Here is a 19,320-nt window from a genome sequence, read left to right on the forward strand (position 1 = left end):
GCGGCAGCCGCTGAGTCGTCGGGTAGGTAGCCGAGGCTGCGGAGCTTCTCGGAGATGCGTTGGATGGCGGATTTTCCAGCAGCTTCATGGTGAGAAGTGCAGCAATAGGGTATGCAGGGTTTAGGGTTTTTGATGCAGAGAGATGAAGCGGGAAGAAAGTAGGGCGGAGAGAATGGGGTGGGTGAGCGAAAGTGATGTGAAGGAGAGTGAGAAATGGAGAGGAGCATTCGAGAAGGCGGGGAATGGAGTATTGGAAAATGGAAGCAGAGTTGGGAGGGTGGAGCGAAGAGAAGGGTAGTGTTATTTTGTTCTAAATGTTGTGGAAGTAGATAAAGAACTTTGGGTAGAGAAAATAAGTAGAATGATTGTAAATTATAAAAAAGAAACAAAAAATATCTATACTAATGTCAATTGGACATTGAAGGGTAAAAAGATTAGGAATTTTGTTCGTTACAATAAAAAATGGACTAATATATCATATATCATATATTTATTAGGGGTTTTTATGGAACAACCACCCAATAGTATAGATATAAGGAGCCAACCGCCCTAAACTTTACCTTCTTCATTTCAACAGTTTCCTCTCATGCCGCCTCCGTCTACTAGGAGAAAAATTTGAGTATGCAGCGCTGCATACGTTAAGGAAGTTATTCAGAGGGTATTGAAGGGTTATATCTGTGTTATACCCAATGTAACCTCTCTATAACATGTCTGCAACCTACAAATATATGAAAACAGAAGTGCAGAACTTACTAGAAGATACAGGTAGGTTACAGGGAGATCACAGGGGGTCTAACTCTATATAACCCCCTAATACTCTCTGAATAACCTCTGATGTACGCAGCGCTGCGTACGTCTTACGTACACAAAATTTTTCTTGTCTACCAATGGCAGGGCTTCGTCACTCATCATCTCATAGCATGTTGATTGTCTAGATCAACTCGCTCTCCCAACTCATTTCCTTCATTTCTTTCCTCCTTCCTCCTTCCTATGCATACTCCGTTGTTTGTGCATTCGAGCTTAGGGTCGGTCCTCTCCCTCACACTTGCTTCAACTTGATTTTTTATTCTTTTGCCTTTTGCAATACCTTGATTCTCAATTTTCCTACTGTGAAAGGGTAGATCTTGCACCTAAGTGCAAATCCGTTGATGATAATTTACCCATGTTTTATTTTTTTCTTCGTTATAAGTTATGTAGGGATTTTTTCTTGCAGAATGTTTTTTTGGGCCATTTTTTTTTTCTTGTTCGAGCTCTTGATCGATCACCCACCGTCCAATGTTCTAATCTTTCTCTTCGTTTCTCATTGTATATGGTGCGACTTCTTTTTAAATTCTACAATGATAGATGTTTTAAGAGAAACTTTTTAATGGTACATTATCTAAATGCTATGTTTCAACTTTGGATGGTAAAAATTTGGGTGGAAGAAAATTAGGAAAAAAATTATAAAAAAATAAACTCATAATAGTTGTATATTATTATTAAAATAAAAAAAATGGGATTTTATTATGTTTCATTCACTCTTCATTAATCTAAAAAAAGCTTATGTCAAAATAAGATAGTGGTGACTTAGGGTTTATTTGGGGCAGTTGTAGCTTATTAAAAAGAAGTTGTGAAGCTGTTGAATAATAATCCGATGCTTAAAAAATTGTGATGGCTCTTACAATTTTTTTTTTTAAGTCAAACTGTAGCTAGAAAGATACCACCCCACCTAGCCATGAGTGGTGAGAAAATGAAAAATTCAATAAAATATTTTTGAAAAAGCTGCTACGAAGTTGTTTACCCAAACAGAAAAAATTGTGGTATGGTGTCGCGCCGTCACCGCACTGCCTCCCCAAATAGACCCTTAATGTTGCTTTTCTTGGTTGAAAGTTAATGATTCATGTTTATTTTTTTATGAGTTTCACACTCTCAAGACGCACGTATTCTTACATTTGAAACTAATATTTAATTGAGCTTAACCAGGGAAGTAGCAAATGCTTAAACTTATAAATGTTACACACCTCTTGTAGGATTTATTTGCTTTCAAGTATTAAACAAATATGAGATCAAGCCAGTCATCAACAACTACAATTGCATTTCGAAGTGGTGAAGTGTATTGTTATTGCAATTTGCATGCATTAAATACATTGCTCTTACATGTGAAAACAATGGCAGGAAATTTTGTCAATGACCTCAAAATCAAACAAAAGATGATTGTGTTCTTCACATGGGAAGCCGAAAATGAACCAACAATGAAGTATTTTGTGTTAGCTTTGTTCTCATGATGAGATCAATAGAAAGAAACTTGATGTCATTGCATTTCATATGAAGATTGACTCAAATTGTTGTTGCAGGTTTTATTTATCTTAAATATGTTTAATTTATGCCCTGTGTCTTAGTGACCTGGTTGTTTCATGTGCCCCGTTTGTCAATAAATTGTTACCCATTTTGGATGTGAGAGATAAATTTTCTGCTCTGTGGCTTAGCGAGAGCTTAAACAATAGCAGAATGTTCCTACGAGTTAACCTCCCTTTGTACCACCCCTACTTGTCATCACTTAAATGTAAGCATGACTTATTTAATTGAGAGTATTATTGGACATCCACCAAGATAAAATTAATCAAAAAGATACATCCCTTTGAGAGTTGCTCTTGACCCCAAAATAAACATTGTCATCACTTAAATGTAAGCATGACTTATTTAATCGAGAGTATTATTGGACATCCATAAAGATAAAATTAATAAAAATGATACATCCCTTTGGGAGTTGCTCTTGACCCCAAAATAAGCACACACACTTGACTCTCTGGTTGTGCGTTGTTTTTGTAAGTTTTCTTCACAGATATGTTCTAAAGAATTTTCAATCCGATCTCGTTTCGGACATACAGTTTTAGGCTATCAAGTGAAGTTTACTCTATAAAAGTTCATCACTTTCTTTCTCTTATTTGTCTGCATTCGTTGTATGCTCCTTATTCTCTGATTCCTCTCTTCTCCAGATCATCTATATGACGAAAAATAAGCCAGCAACTCCTTAAAAAAAGAGAAAGATATGGATATGCATTCGTTGTATGTTCCTTATTCTCTGCATTCGTTGTATGTTCCTTTTTCTATGATTTCTCTTATTTGTTTGCATCCGTATGCTTCTATGCTTCTCATCTACGTTAGCCCCTACATATGGTTTTTCATCTAGAATATTTACTATATTATTTACATTTATTTATATGTGGATGCTCAAACTTCTAAATTTAAATGATTGTAAGAATACCAAACTTTATTTAGTAATTAATTAGAACAACTTTTGTATGCAAGAAAAAAATGAGGATGTTTAAGATAGGTGAAGAATTATAGAACTCAATGTATATTAAAGTTGTATATAAAATATCTTATATAATGATTATGATTATTCCACATGTCCATGTATTGACCTTAAGTGAAGTAATAATTACTTGTGATAAAATGAAGACTAATGAAAAGCATAGAAGCACACGGTAATACCATGATTTTATAGAAATATCTAGATTTCAAATGCAAAGAAAAATGATATAAGACCTTAATTAAGAAGCATATGAGATTATTCTTATGGTCTCATCTCAGCCTCCTATGAAATATATGGAAGTTTAGTTTATGTACATATTCTTGGAAGAAATCTTAATATATGAAATGTTTTGTATTGATCCCCTAATATTCCTAAGTTATTAAATGTCATAACGACAACATAATTAAACTCAATATATTCATCTCATTGAGACTCATATTTTGACTAAATGTTCATCAAAACCAAAGTTCAAATGGTCTCAAGCCAATTACAGAATTTTTTTTTAAATCAAATATTTTAGCTAAAATATATAATTAGTGAGATAAATTTTATTTTGATGTATTAAGAGAATGATTCATCAAAATATAATAAATTGAATTTAAATAATTTACTATGCAAACAAATGGCTCGTTTAGTTTAAAGCAGCATCCGAAAAAGCTCCATTTTAAAATTATGGTCGATAAAACAAGATAGCAGTTTGAATACAAAGGAATCCGCAGCGGGGGAGAAGCGGGAAAATCAGCGATTGATGAGCGAATGCAGAATGTAGGTCCAAAAGTCATGGCCACCTGGCAATTTTTGCTCACTGACGTACATTATTCGGGTATGAGTTGCCACATGACACCCTGTCATTGGGAAAATATTTGCGTACATAAGTCGTACGCAGCGCTGCTTACGTCCAGGGGTTATTTAGGAGGTACATGGAGGTTATATCGGTGTTATACCGCTCTATAACCTCTATGTAACTTCCCTGTAACCTACCTGTAACCTACAAATGAGTTTCGCGTTTCTGTAATTTCATGGGAACAAATAAGTTTTACAAGGGTTATACAGAGGTTACAGGGGGTATAACCTGGATATAACCCCACTGTACCCCCCGAATAACCCCTGATGTACGCAGCGTTGCGTACGTCTTATCTACGCAAATATCATTGAAGACCAATTTTCTTCGCTTTCTAGTTTCTATACACAAGGCTATTTAGATTCAATCAAGACGGAAATCAAAATTTAAATCAATTTTAGAACAATTAAGATAAATTAACAGCTTGCTGCACCCTACGGCTATCAAATCAAAATTTAAATCAATTTTAGAACAATTAAGACAGCTTGCTGCACCCTACGGCTATCCGTAATGACAAAATTACCTTTCCATCAACTCCACCAGCTTTCGCCTCTATCACCTTTAGCGGCATCCACCAATCTCATCAAGACCTACTGCAACAGCGGCCGGCTCTCCGACGCCCGCCAGGTTTTCGACGAAATGCCTGACCGCGATGTCGTCTCGTGGACGGCTATGATCTGTGGCTCCCACCGCCCGGCCCAAATACGCTTGGGCCAGCTTCCGATCCATGGCTTCCGCCGGCGTAAACCCCAATCCCTTCACCCTTTCCAGCATTCTCACGGCCTGCAAGGCCATGGAACTCGCCGGAGTTACAGCCGCAGTGCATGCTCTTGTTATCCGACGAGGTATTGAGGGCCAGATGCATGTCGATAATGCGATGGTAGATGCGTATTCTGCTTGCCCCGGTGGCATTGCTGACGCACGCCAGGTGTTCGATGGAATCTCTCAAAGGAGTCCCGTTTCGTGGACTACAATAATTGCCGCCTATGTTCGCTGGGGAAATGGTGCCGCCGCGGTTCAGATGTGCCATCGGATGTTTCAGGTACCTTCACTCTCCTACTTCTGAATATATAGGGCTTTGAATTTAGCTCTAAGATAGTTGATCACTCGAAAATTGATTCAAATTTTGGCTCGGGTTGAAATAAATGAGCCGAGCTATGAGCTGAAATTGTGGATCGAAGTTTTCTTGAGTCGACCCCAGCTTGGCACAAAATCAGATAGTTAACAACCCTACTGATGTTAGGATTGTGAATTCAATGAATTTAGCTCGAAGATCTTTTATCATTCGAATTCAAATTTTGGCTTGGATCAAAATAAACGAGCTAAGCTACGAGCCAAAATTTTGGAACTCGACTTGAAATCGGCAACCACTCTAGAAGTATATATGCCCATAAAAATCTCTTTTTTTTTTTTTTTTTTCTTTGAAGCAGGAGGGAGCTGAATTAACTCCATTCACTTTATCCATAACGGCTCGAGCCAGCGCTGCAGTTGGGAGCTTAATGCTCGGCAAGCAAATCCATGCTGCCACTTTTAAAATGGGGCACAACATTAACCTTCACATTTCAAATGCAATCACTGACATGTACTTAAGATGCATGAGCTTTTCAGACGCCAAACAATACTTTCTTGAGATGTCTCAGAAGGATTTGATCACTTGGAACACGATGATAGCCGGTCTTAGTTGCGCAGACTCCATTGATACTTTTCGTCTCCTCCTAAACATGTTTTCACAATCCATTCAGCCGAATCCGTTCACTTTCACCAGCATCATTTCCTCTTGTGCAAAACTCTCAGTTTTAAGCTTTGGTCAACAAGTTCACAGTTCTGTTCTACAAAGAGGCTTTGGACAAAACCAACAGATAGCAAATGCTCTTATTGACATGTATGCAAAATGTGGCAGTATAGCTGACTCGCAGAAAGTTTTCCATAACATTTGTTATAGAGATTTGGTGTCGTGGACATCAATGATCATTGGGTATGGAGTGCATGGATATGGGAAAGAGGCTATTGAATTATTCAATGAAATGATGATCTGTGGGATCCAACCTGATTCAATATTGTTTATGGGAGTAATAAGTGCTTGTAGCCATGCTGGTTTGGTGGAGGAAGGTTTGAACTTTTTCAATTTGATGGAAAGAATGTATGGTGTTCATCCTGATAAGGAGGTGTATGGTTGTGTGATTGATCTACTTGGTAGAAGTGGGAGGCTAACAGAGGCTTCTGAGTTGATTGCAAAGATGCCATTTGAGCCAGATGAATCGCTATGGGGGGCACTTCTCGGAGCTTGTAAGATGCATAGCAATGTGAATTTGGGAAGCATTGTTGCTCGGAAGATACTGAATTTGAAGCCGAAGGGTGCGAAGACTTACGTTATTGTGTCGAATATTTATGCTGCTATGAATGAATGGGCTTCGTTCGCGGAGATGAGGAAGCTTATGAGAGGAGTGGGTGGTAAGAAAGAGGTGGGGATAAGTTGGATTGAGGTAAGAGATGAAGTATACAGGTTTGTTGCGAGCGATCGAAGTAATCCATGTGTTAGTCTGGCTTCTGAAGTCTTGGCGATGTTGATTTATCACATGGATAGGGAGATGGTTGGATTATAAGTATTTTACAACATTTCATAGCCATGAGTTTATTTGGCCTTATCAAAATCAAACAATCATGTTCAATTGGTATGGACAAATCGTGATGGATTGGGCAGATGCTCCTGTTTAAGTTGAACAACAAGACAAGAGTGTCATCGATCACACTGTCATCTCATCAAGGCAGGCTCTATATGGCACTGAGATTTACAAGAGCTCAAACCAACAACTACAACACATTGCTTAGTTGGCATTATCATGGCCTCGAAAAAAAAGGTGCTAAGCCGAAGCAGGATGTACGATGATTGCACTAAGGTAGTTCCTCAATTGAAAATTGAAAATGGAGGTTTCATACTCTGTGGTTTCAAATCCATACCTCTTCATCGAGACCTAGATTTTTTCCCCCCAGAGCAAATGATTGATTGAATTTCTTTGAATCCTTGACTAGAAATGTCCATAATAGTGAGTTAGTAATTTGTTCAAGTATGTACCTATTGGTAACCCTTTTAAGAAGCTCAAATGCCACCCAACCTATAGAGCAACTTTGTTCCTCCATCTCCCTCTTCCTCCCTAATCTACTTATATTTTATTATTCACTATTATAAAGATTCTTTCGATATTTTCTTCCATAGACTCTTTACTTTTTACTTGGGCCTTGACTTAGTTGAGCTCATGATTGATAAGTCAGATTTGATTCTTACATCTTTAGATATGTTGACCATAGAATCAAGTTGACTTGGATTTGGTTTGTTATTTTTAATGTGCTTTGAGTTCCATGTTTTATGATTTCATCCAATAAGAAGCACTAGAGCTTGTTTCTATTTACTTATGAAAGAATTCTATGATATGTCATGAAATAACTTGTTCTAACCTTTACCCTATATGTATATTTTTGCATGTTTCACCATGCTATTATATCAAAACTTTGTATAAATACTTGTGAAGGAAGCTTATGATAAATTGGGATATTCCATTTTTTTTTATATTCTCTTTCTTGTTTTTACTAGCTTTTTTAGTCTTTAACCACTTAAATCATGCTTAATTGGATGATAACAAATTAAGCTCATGATGGGCTCATGATTGCAATAGACAAATCTTTAGTGAAAAATATATATTTTGCATATTTGAAGGAAGTTTGATGACTCCAGACAGGACACATTTCTTGGATCTTCAAGATTCACAATAATGTAAAATGTTGAGTTTTTGTTCTCACAAGATGACTCATTTGAAGCTAAGTTTGTCAATTATATATGTTGTAGAGAGTGAATGGGCTTGTTTTGCTGATGTGGAAGCTTATGAGAGAAGTGCTTTATAAAAACAAGATAGGAATGAGTTGGATTGAAGAGAAGAAGTTTGCAGCTTTGTTCAGGGTTTATTAAGTCAAGGAAGATTTACAAACAATCAAGACTTGAGTACTCAAGTATCAAACACCCAAACTTCGATTTTTACTTACATACTATCTTATCTATGTATGAAAAGGTGTATTTCACTTTTGAGCAGTTAAAATGATGCTACTTCTGATGTTATATGAAAGAATTGGGTGGTATGTATGTAAATACACCCTTTTTTTCTGAATGGCAAATATAAATCTTTATTTTCACTCGTGCAATTCCTCTATTTTGATGAGAATCTCTTGTTATTCTTTAAAAAAAAGCTTCCAACATTCACTTGATATTCAAAACCCAACAATAAATCCCTTTTTAAAAAAAAGTATCCCTGCAAATTACATGCAAATCCAATTTAGGGTCTATTTGGGGCAGCTTATTTGGTGAGGTGGCGTTTTGAAAACACATCTGACTTGTTTGGGTAAACTGCGTTTTGGTAGCTTATACATTTTCAAAACGCTGAAAACAACTTTTTCACACCGCACCTATTTAGGTGCGGTGGCAGCTTTCTGGTTGTGGTCTAGCTTTTCCAAAAAAATAAAAATTAAATAAAAATTTGTAGAAATTTGTAGTAGCTATCGCACCTAGTTTATCAACAGATTATTTTAATCAGTTTATCAGCAAATTATTCAATAAGCTGCATATTCAGTCCTTTGCATAAGTTTATGAATATCAAACTTTGAGTGTTAGATACACAAATACATAAGAACTTGGTGATATGCATGTTAATTTCCCCAAAAAATAAATAGGAATCATACAAATACAACAATATAATCAGTAAACCCCATTATCTAATGTGGAGAACTACAATTTCCTCCAAACATACAGAAATTTTCATATTGTCTTGTCAAACTCACCCAATAAACACAACTTTATGACTACCAAAGAATGCAAATCAGAAACATGGGACTTAAATCGAGGGAGAAATATCTGAATCAACTCATGGTTCCCAGGCCAATAAAAAAACCAAAGAAATTACACACATTTTCAAAGAATTAAAAAAAATGAAAAATTTACATAAATACCACACAATTCTTATGTACTCACATATCTAACACCTAAAATTTGGTATTTTCATATATACCATTCTAGAGACATATTCGCATCAAAAACTATGCATGAAACATATACCCACTTAAAAAAAAATGAGTAAAAATAATATTTTCAATGTGATGTTAAAACTTTGAGTGTTAATAGGAATATTTAAGTATAGGCATTAGAGACGAAAATACGTAAGAATTGTGTGGTGTATAAGTAGATCCCCCAAATATCAAGCAATTGATTTAAGAAAAGAAACAAAATACAGATGCTATGCATCCACTGAACACATACACTGCAAACATCTTGGATGCCTGTATATGCTTCTAGCTACAGGCCTTTCGTAAACCTTCTTACTCTGCTTCACCGTCTTCCTAACTCTTACCTCAAATTGCTTCCATTCTATAGTTGAATTCTTCGCGAAAATGGTAACTAATCTGCGCTTATTTGGTCGTATGGTGGGGTGCTTGCCACCCCCATAATATATGCGATAGCCAGCAACAAGGGAGGATAATTGGCTTCCAGAGTCTGTCATGGCAAATGCATCAGCGGCAGAACATACAATGAAGTCCAGGGCAGCTAACTGCAGAAAAGCATTGAGATAAGTTCAGGGATTTGATATTTTATTGACATTAGTTTAAAGGAAAATTTACATGCATACCATAATTTTATGTATTTACAATATGTAACACCCAAAGTTTGATATTTGCGCTTTTAATACCTCATAAGCCTGTCTGCATGAAAAGGTGCATTTCACTTCAATAGTGATGGTGGTATTTTTGATGTGACATGGATTTTTTTTATGTAGAAGAATCATGGGGGACTGTCCAATCATTGAAGTTTTATTCCTCTGTAAAAACTTAGTATTAAGGGTTGATGTCATAAGTTTAGCACGAGCTAACCTGGCAGTTAAAAGTGTTCTGGCAGCTGCAGCAAGCAATGGAAATCTCCATTGATATTTGAAATTAATGATTTAAGTATACTAAGTTGTAGTTAATTATCTCATGAGTGCATTACTGGTGATGATCAAGTTTTTAATAATTAGGTTGACAGAAAACATTTTGATCAGATCAAAACCTCTTGAATGAACTCCTCAGTCAAAATTGATGACAAAATCTCAGCCTTTTTATGATGATCAACTCCTCCCACCAAAATAATTTTTTTTTGAGATAAACGGTTGCGAATTGACGCTGTATTAGTGTAATAACATTGCCATGTTAGTGCACTTGGAGGCCACCAATAGGTAGCTCGCATCGTTAGGGTTGCACCAGTGTCCTAATCTCTCTCTATTAACATGATAGAGATGAACCATCCAAGTTGAGCCGATCTAGCATTGACTGATCCAATTCGACTTTTCCCAATCATTTGTATATTGTTTGAACCACCATTTAATTGGGTTGCATACCAACAGACTCAATACTACATGTTGAATATTTTCTAGAGGTTGAGACACCGTGGTTTGTGAAAAAATTATGAATTCTTTTACAATCTCAAAAATTACCCCCTATTTTTAGACGTGTAAATGAGATCAAAAATATATTTGTATTGTCGACATAATCCTTGATTTTCCACTAAGCCAACAATCCGTCATAATTTTAATCAAAACTTCATTAATCATAGCCACAAGTTAAACAACCGACATAGTCATTACCTTAGGATTATGAGTGGAGTCATTTTCCAATCCAAAATAACTCTTACAAAACAAGTCAGGACTCTTCTCAAATGAAATATATATCCTATTTAGTGAGATGCTTCAACAGCCTTGAGTATTCTATTGAACTTCTACAGATGATGAATATCTTTTATCATTTTAAGTATACATGGTTCTAACGATCGGATCTTATGCATTATGGAGTATATTAAAAGATGCAAACATTGTCATAGAATTATATGCCCTCTCAAGGATTCTCACTAACCAGGAATTAATCCATTGTTAGATGACTTCTCAAGACTCATTTATGGGCTCTCAAGATGTGTTATTGATGGTTTCCAATAATAAAAACCTAGTCTGAGGGCTTTGGCCTTGTCGAACTAATCTTTTTGGCATGACACATGAATTCACCCATGGGTTTAAGGGGATGCATTCTACAGAACTACACACAATACTACTAATGGTAATGGAAGGACACTAACTAGACAAAACCATTACCAATATACCAATGTGAATGTCCTTTCTAGGTGGAGCCGAGTTTGCCAATTTATTTTGATTTACTCCTCAATGTGGCAGATATTCTCAAGAGATTGTCATCATTCATCGAAGGTCGAACAAAATGCTGATCTCAAATAATAATAATTTGGGTGTTTCACTTCTAAGGACAGAAAATGAAGAGAGCTGATTAATCAAGGATATTCGAACAAGATATGTTGAAGTCCTTGTAACATATATGAATGATGCTAACAATTGCTCATAAAAAAATATAGGGGATTCCCACAAACACCAAAATGTTGTATGTTGCGAAATTTTTTTATAAACAATTAGGAACTGATGAACATTTTTCATCGTAGTTCAGCACTTCTTAGCGCACACATTAGAATAGAAAATGAATTTTATATGAAAAACCCTCATGTAGTCAAACTATTGTCTCTATTTTGTAAAAAATAAATAACATTTAGTCATATGGATAGAATGGCAGCAGTGGGCAACACAATTATTTTTGCCATGTAAGGAGTGTCAAGGATGCTCTTATAGTGGGAAAAGATGAGTATCATTAGAGACGAGGAATCTCCAAGCCTCTTTCGATCATATAAAGAAAAAGCTTCCAAATAAGCTGAAAAGGAGCATTATTTACACCCTTCATAAATGATACTCTGATCCTTAAGTAGAATTTTTGTTATAGCTATAAACAACATATTGAGATCATAATCTCCCATAATTTATGACAAGATAAAGTTGCCGTTGAGCTCACCATTCCAATGACTTTTAACTTGATTTGAGCCAAGCAGCTAGAGGCGGCACAGTCTAAAAGAGGCCTCCATAATGATGTCCTGGATCAATGATCTATAATAGATCACATTACATGTGACACATCATAAGAATATAGTGGTAATAGATCAAATTTTCGATAGTTGAATTTGTGGAAACAATTCCAATAAGTGTGTTGCCTCTTAGAACGAATGGCTCAAAACTAACATAGAACAACTCCTTCCTCTAAACAAATATTTTAAGACGAATGGCTCACAAAATAGTGGAATATCATGAGCATAATAGCTTGAATAAATCAAAATCTTCTGAACAGATTGCAGAGTAACAAGAGAGAACATTACAAGTCTCCATCGTGACAGTGGCACCAGCAGCTACCCTCATAGTCAACCCTTTTTCCTCGTGAGACTTGGTCATGCGAGGAAAGAGGGTGATGGCCCAAGCATGTCCCTAGCCTTGTTCAAGCTATATTCTCTCTCTGATCATATTTGGGTTATTTAAACTCATTTCTGAGTGTTCTCTGTGTCCACAAACATGGTATGACACATTGAATCTTTTCTATGGTGATGATGAGGTGGTCTAAAGCTTAACTTAATAGTAATATAATCAAAGTAGATCAAAAAGCATTGATATAGTCATACATTGCCTTGAGATGTATTCTTTGCAACAAAAATCATGCAATTAAATGAAGATTTTTTATAATCCCAACGATCAATAAGATGTATGAAGATGCCACGTAATTAATATGTGATAATATTTATTAGTAGGTAAAGAGCAGAATTAGCTTCAAATATATGGATAAGATTCTTAATGATGACAACAATGATGATGATAAGTGACAGATTTATTGTCTTGTTAAAACCATCCTAATAATCACAATGCTTATGGTAAATCAAACTCATATACTTATGATGCAATTAATATTATATATTGTTGTTAATGCTCAGATTAAATAGATTCTAACAATTTTATTAAAAAACAGATAAAACACCCAAATTATTTTCTTTTTGTAAACAGCAAAAAATTTCCAAGTTCAATAATTTCATTTGCCATTTTTTACATTTAAGAATTTTTATTAAAAAAATGACAAATTTTTAAAACTTTTTTCCAAAATTAATGCCCACTCATATGTTCGAAGGTTGTCACCATCCTTGCAAGTTCATAGGCTACGATACAATATCAAATTAGTAACAAAATGTTGAAACGTTGGTATGAGCGGGTGATACCATTCTACGGCTCCTACAAGGTGTTTGGGAAGCGGATTTAGCGGGGAAGTGGTTGTCGAATAACAAGAGGATGATAATAAGGGCGGTCAACATTTTGAGGGAGATAAATGCCGTTTGACAGCTATCCCGAATGAAAGCAGCGGCACGGACGATGACTGAAGAGATACAAATGGCGAGGAGGATTCGCCACCCGTTCCTAAGTAAGATATAGATACAGTACTTGCAAGGAAGATGATACAACACTCCAAAGAACAAAAAATAAGAATAAAATCTCTACAACTAACAAAAGCTAAAAGTACATCAAAAACAAAAAACGAGCATATAAAGAGCCTCCTAACATAAAATACCCTAATTAAAAATGAAAAAAAGGAAATAAATCAGAAAATGAATTAATATTGGTTGAAATAAAGCAATCCTGCCAGTTCCACTCTCGCAATTATGTTTCTTAGCTTTGGCAATCGTAGAATTGTGGAATTTCGTAAATCCTGTGACTATGCAGAATTCACCGGCACTAAAAGCTCCCACGTCATGCTGAAATTGCGGAAAACATGAAAACACGAGTTCCGGGGGTTCTGCGAACTTCACCTCTCATGTCAGCTAGTTTACACCAATCAGTCGTCTCTCTTTTACTAAAGATATAATAATCCAAAGAATACTCGCAAGCATTAGAGCTTGGATAGCCACAAATCTAAGCATACCTATTAGGCTTGCTCAAATCCTAAGTAGGATTACAACCCAATTAGTGCTGCTCAAGCTGCCACAAAATCTAGATTTATAATGTAAGTTGCTAAAACACCAATGCAATGATATAAAATTTGATTGGAACCCAGCTAGTAACATTAAGTTTAAAATAAACTCCAAGTAAACGTCAGAGTTGTAAGTGACCAAAGCATCCACGCCTTAGTAAATCTATCCTGATTGCGGTTATTTAAAAACAGGATAATCTATTTGTTAATATATGAGAGAATATTGGTTTACCCTTAGATTGAATAGTTTAAAATATTTTAATGTAAAAATATTAGCAGTTGACTCTCATAATAAGCTTAAAATTTTGGTTTAGAAACAAATATGGACATTAACATATCATGCCCAGCTTTAGTTTCATTTTGTTCTCACTCTCTATCAAGTGGTATCAAAACCAATAGTCTTAATGCTTTCAATGCAAGTTGAACAATAGTTAAAGAATTTAGAGAGTGTGCTCTTTGTGCCTAACAATTGATGTGTTAAAAAACCTTCATTCAAAAGGAAAAGATGGTTGAAATGGAGAGCACCCATATGAGGAGATTTTTAAAACATATAAAAATATTTGGTTTATTCCTACATCATATAGTTGGAAACATATTTTTTTAGAAATGCTAAGTTTGACACTCACCATAGATGTGAACTTTATACGTTTAAAATAAAATTGACTACTAACCTATCATGCATAACTTAGTTTCTTCTTTGATCCAAATTCCCTAACAATATTACTTTGTTTATAATTTTGATACCAATATTTTTTTAATAAGAAGAATTCATCTAAGATAGTTGAGTCGACATTCATTATTATTTTAGTCGTATTTTTTATAAATAATAACTTAGTTATTTTCAGACAACAAAAAATATTTTTAAGCCCTATTCTTTCCCATCATTGGATTACTTTTTGGTTACATTTAGATACTGAGAAACAATATTTAATTATTAATGTACGTTCATTAAACCTCAATTTTACTATTGTCTAATGGCATCTGGTTGTTGAAAAATTGCATCCGATCATTACCACATACATTAATAACCATATGTAAGTAATAAACAATACTTTCAAGCAATAACCCAGATTCAAAGACCGAAGCGGTGCAAGAAATTAGGTTTTGGACAGTTGGAATAGGTAGATAGTGGCTATGGCTTGTAGCAAGCATGCGGGGAAGATAAAAATATAATTGGTATCAAAAATAGTTATTTAGTAAAGTTTACTACTTACAATGAAATGGAACTAAAAAAATACTATAATCATACAACATATACAACAAGCCTTTATCCCACTAAGTGGGGTCGGCTACAAGAATACATTTTTCCAATGCGTCCTATTTAGTATTATATATTCATTTGATTCTAATAGATTGAGATCATTTCTTATACAATATGCCCAAGTCTTTTTAGGTCACCTCTGCCTTTCTTAAGATAAGTTGAATCTAAAACATCTACCCTCATAATTGGATCATCAGATGGTCGACGTTTAATGCGACCAACCATCTAAGACTATTCTCTCTAATCTTTTCCGCCACTGGAGCTACACCAACCCTATCATGGATATATTTATTTCGCATATTGTCTCTTAGTGTCAAGCCACTCAACCACCTAAGTATTCTCATCTCAACAACATTTAACTTTGTTTTATGCTTCTCATCTATAGACCAACATTCTGCGTCGTAGAGCATTGCATGTCTCACTAGCATCTTATAAAATTTTCCTTTTAAGTCTATGGGATACTTTTGTATCACAAAAAAGGCCGGATGCATTCTTGCACTTCAACCAACCAACTTGAATTCTACTAATAACATCCACATCTATATCACCATTACTTTGAACAAAATACCCGAGATATCTAAAAAGTTCACGCCTTTTAATGGTCTGATCACCCATAGTTTCAACTCTGTCACTAGAGCTACTGCTACTAAAATTACATTCCATATATTCGTTTTAGATCTACTCAAACGAAGGCCTTTAGACTACAATGCAAACCTCCAAAATTCAAGTTTCTCCTGTACTCTTTCTCTAGTCTTATCCACAAGAAGGATATCATCAGCGAAAAACATAGACCAAGGTAAATCCTCCTGTAAATGCCCCATTAAGAGCATACATAACTAAAGCAAAAAAGATATGGCCTCAAAGTCGATCCCTAATGTAATCCAGCTGAAATAGAAAAATGCTTGGACAATCCTTTTTCTGTTCAAACACAAATAAAAGCTCTAACATACATATCTTTAATGACTGAAATATAAGTTATAAACACATTTCTTCCCTACAACTCTCCAAAGGACTTTTCTTGGAATTTTATTGTAAGTTTTTATCTAAATCAATAAAAATCATATGTAGATTCTCCTTTCTTTGTACTTCTCCATCAAACCTCTCAATAATTGTATAGTTTTTATAGTAGACCTACCCAACATAAATACATTATGAGAAATTTTTGTATCACGTCTTAACATATGTTAAATTACTCTCTCCCATAATTTTAAAATATAACAGATCAACTTAATTTCTCTATACTTAATTTCTCTATAATTTGCTCTTGTGTATCCCCTTTATTCTTAAAAATGGGGACCAAAATACTCTTCCTCCAGTCTTTATACATCTTTTAAGTTTTTAAAATAATATTAAAGAGTTTAGTAAGCCAAGAAACTCCTAAATCTCCTAAATATTTTCATACTTCAATTGAGATATCATCAGGTCTTACTGATTTTTCACCCTTAGTTTTCTTTAAAGCCGATGAACTTCTTTTTTACTAATGCGACAGTAAAAAATAAAATGTTTTATTATTCTTAACAATATCAAGATCACTAAGGTCGATCATATTTTCAAACTTAATTTTAAAATTTATCAAAATATCTCACCTAACTATGTTAAATATTTTCTTCTAAAAAAAACATTTTTTGATTTTCATCTTCATTACACTTGAATTAAATCTTTAATTTACTTTTCTCTTTGTTTGGCTAGTTTATGCATATATTTTTCACCCGCTTTAGATTCTAATTTATTTTAAAGATCACTAAAAACAGAATTTTTAGCCTCACAAATTGTTCTCTTATACTCTCTACGATCACCATATATTTTTCTCAATTTTCTAAGCTTTTGCATTCAAACCAATTTTTATAACACAACTTTTTATATTTAAACTTTTCTTGCATATTATTATTTCAACAACTATTTTATTTATATATATTTTTTTATTCTTCAAGTACATCTCTTGTCGCATTTTTAATAGCATTTATTACTTTATCACACATAGAATTAGTTTCTTCATTAACATCTCAAATCTTGAAATCTTAAAGTTTACTCGTAAAAATATTTTTATTTGTCTTTTAGTTGCCCCGATCTGAATATATGACAATGTTTCATTATATTATTTATCTTACAACTCATCATAAAATTCAGAACTCATAATTTATGTTACTTAAATTTTCCCTTGAAATGACCTTACAATTGTTACATTCTCAACGATTTCTTTTTCTCGTGCGAAAATAATCAATGTGTTTTATTGAATCCATTCTTATAAGTAATAATATGTTCATCTCTCTTCTTAAATTAAGTATTAGTAATAATAAAATCACAAGCTAAAGCAAAATCTAATATGATTCTACTTTCTTAATTAATTACTCGAAAACTGCAATTATGAAGAATATTTCTAAATCCTCTACCACTCTATCAATATATTCATTTAAATCTTCTCCAATAAAAATTCTTTCTTCAAGATGAATCATTTATATTAATTCTTATGAGTAATTCTAAAATTTTTCTTTTGAGCCTATATCTAAACATATTTTAGGAACATAAACGCTTATAACATTTAAAATCTTAGTATCAACAATAATCTTTAAGGTTATAATTCCAATCTTATTAATTTTTACAATATTATTTTTCAAACTCTTATCTATAAATACACATACATCATTTCCAATACGACTCCTACATAAATACCGAAGTTTAAAATTTAAGCTATCAATCTCCTTAGCATTTTCTCTAACCCATTTAGTTTCATGAATACATAAGATGATTATCATCATATGAACCATAATATCTACAAATTCCATTAATTTATCTGTGAGATTATTTATATTCAAAGAACCTATCCTAATATTAGTTTCATTCACTAATTTCTTTGCATGCATATGACCATAATGTCGAAACCTTTGCTTATTTGACACTATACCCGGGCGTCGGTGCGGTGGCTCTTGCACACTTTTCCTTGTATTATGATCATATAGTGCATCGCTTCCGGAGGATGCCCTAGCATTTGCACATGAATTTAAAAGATTTGTATCATGATTTTTTGACAAAAAATTTATGTTGGTTGTCGACTACCTAATGCAACCCTCCATCGCATTCGAGACTTGGGACCTGGCAATATAATAAAACCAAAATATTAAAAAATAAATAAAAGCCAACTTTAAGAGTCTTAGTTGAACTTTCCTTTTAAAAAAGAGAAAACTGCGGAAGGTTTTATGTTTTAAAGGTTTACATACATACCACTCAATTTTTATGTATGTACATATCTACATCTAAGCTTCAATTTTTACATACATGCCACCTTTTTTATGCATGAAAATGTGTATTTCACTATTTAAAAGTTGAAATTTGTGGTATTTTTTATGTGATATGAAACATTTTGGTGGTATTAATGTAAAAAAGTAAATTTTAGGTGCTAGATATGTAAATACATAGGAATTGGTTGGTAACTATGTAAATTCCCCTTTTTTATAAATCTCCCCATAAATTTTAGATGGCTATAGATCATAGGTTGAGCATACAACAACAACAACAACAAAGCCTTAATCCCACTACGTGGGGTCGGCTACATGAATCTTTTTTCTCCATTGCGTCCTATTTAGTGTCATATTTTCATTTAGTTCTAGTAAATTAAAATCATTTTTAATACAATAAGTCCAACTCTGCCTTTCTTAACACAAGTCGAATCTAAAACATCTACTCTCCTAATCAGATCATCTAATGGTCGACGTTTAATATGACCAAACCATCCAAGACGACTTTCTCTAATTTTGTCTGTCACAGGAGCTACATCAACCCTATCACAAATATATTCATTCCGCATTTTGTCTCTAAGTGTAAAGCCACTCATCCACCTAATCATTCTCATCTCGGCAACACTTAACTTATTATTATGCTTCTCTTTTAAAGGCCAACATTCAACGCCATAGAGCATTGCAGGTCTCACCACCATCTTATAAAATTTTCCTTTCAGTCTTAGCCGTACTTTTCTATCACACAAAAGGCCCGAAGCATTCCTCCACTTCAACCAACCAACTTGAATTCTAC

General features: G+C 34.2%; 3 protein-coding genes across 3 annotated transcripts in view; 1 reads left to right on the forward strand and 2 right to left on the reverse strand.

The window, feature by feature from the left end:
- The window catches only part of LOC110025760 (CRM-domain containing factor CFM2, chloroplastic), a 56,030-nt gene extending 55,721 nt beyond the window's left edge, over positions 1-309 (reverse strand). Inside the window, 2 exon segments of the mRNA XM_020726406.1 lie at positions 1-29; positions 32-309. The exon segment at positions 1-29 is cut by the window's left edge and continues 435 nt beyond it. Of these exon segments, the coding sequence (XP_020582065.1) occupies positions 1-29; positions 32-227 (225 nt within the window). The 5' untranslated portion in view covers positions 228-309.
- Positions 310-4,625: 4,316 nt separating this feature from the next.
- LOC110025763 (putative pentatricopeptide repeat-containing protein At1g56570) lies at positions 4,626-7,589 on the forward strand. The gene is given in 3 exon segments (XM_020726414.1): positions 4,626-4,820; positions 4,822-5,178; positions 5,567-7,589. Coding segments are annotated over 3 exon segments (1,704 nt in total). The 5' UTR covers positions 4,626-4,646; the 3' UTR covers positions 6,740-7,589.
- A 1,769-nt stretch (positions 7,590-9,358) lies between these two features.
- Positions 9,359-19,320, reverse strand: part of LOC110025761 (uncharacterized protein At1g04910-like) — a 93,469-nt gene continuing 83,507 nt past the window's right edge. Inside the window, exon 10 of the mRNA XM_020726407.1 lies at positions 9,359-9,724. Within this exon, the coding sequence (XP_020582066.1) occupies positions 9,413-9,724 (312 nt within the window). The 3' untranslated portion in view covers positions 9,359-9,412. The remainder of the gene's footprint in view (positions 9,725-19,320) is intronic.

The sequence above is a fragment of the Phalaenopsis equestris genome, unplaced genomic scaffold (genome assembly GCF_001263595.1).
Source record: "Phalaenopsis equestris unplaced genomic scaffold, ASM126359v1 Scaffold000329, whole genome shotgun sequence".
In the NCBI taxonomy this organism is placed as follows: Eukaryota; Viridiplantae; Streptophyta; class Magnoliopsida; order Asparagales; family Orchidaceae; genus Phalaenopsis; species Phalaenopsis equestris.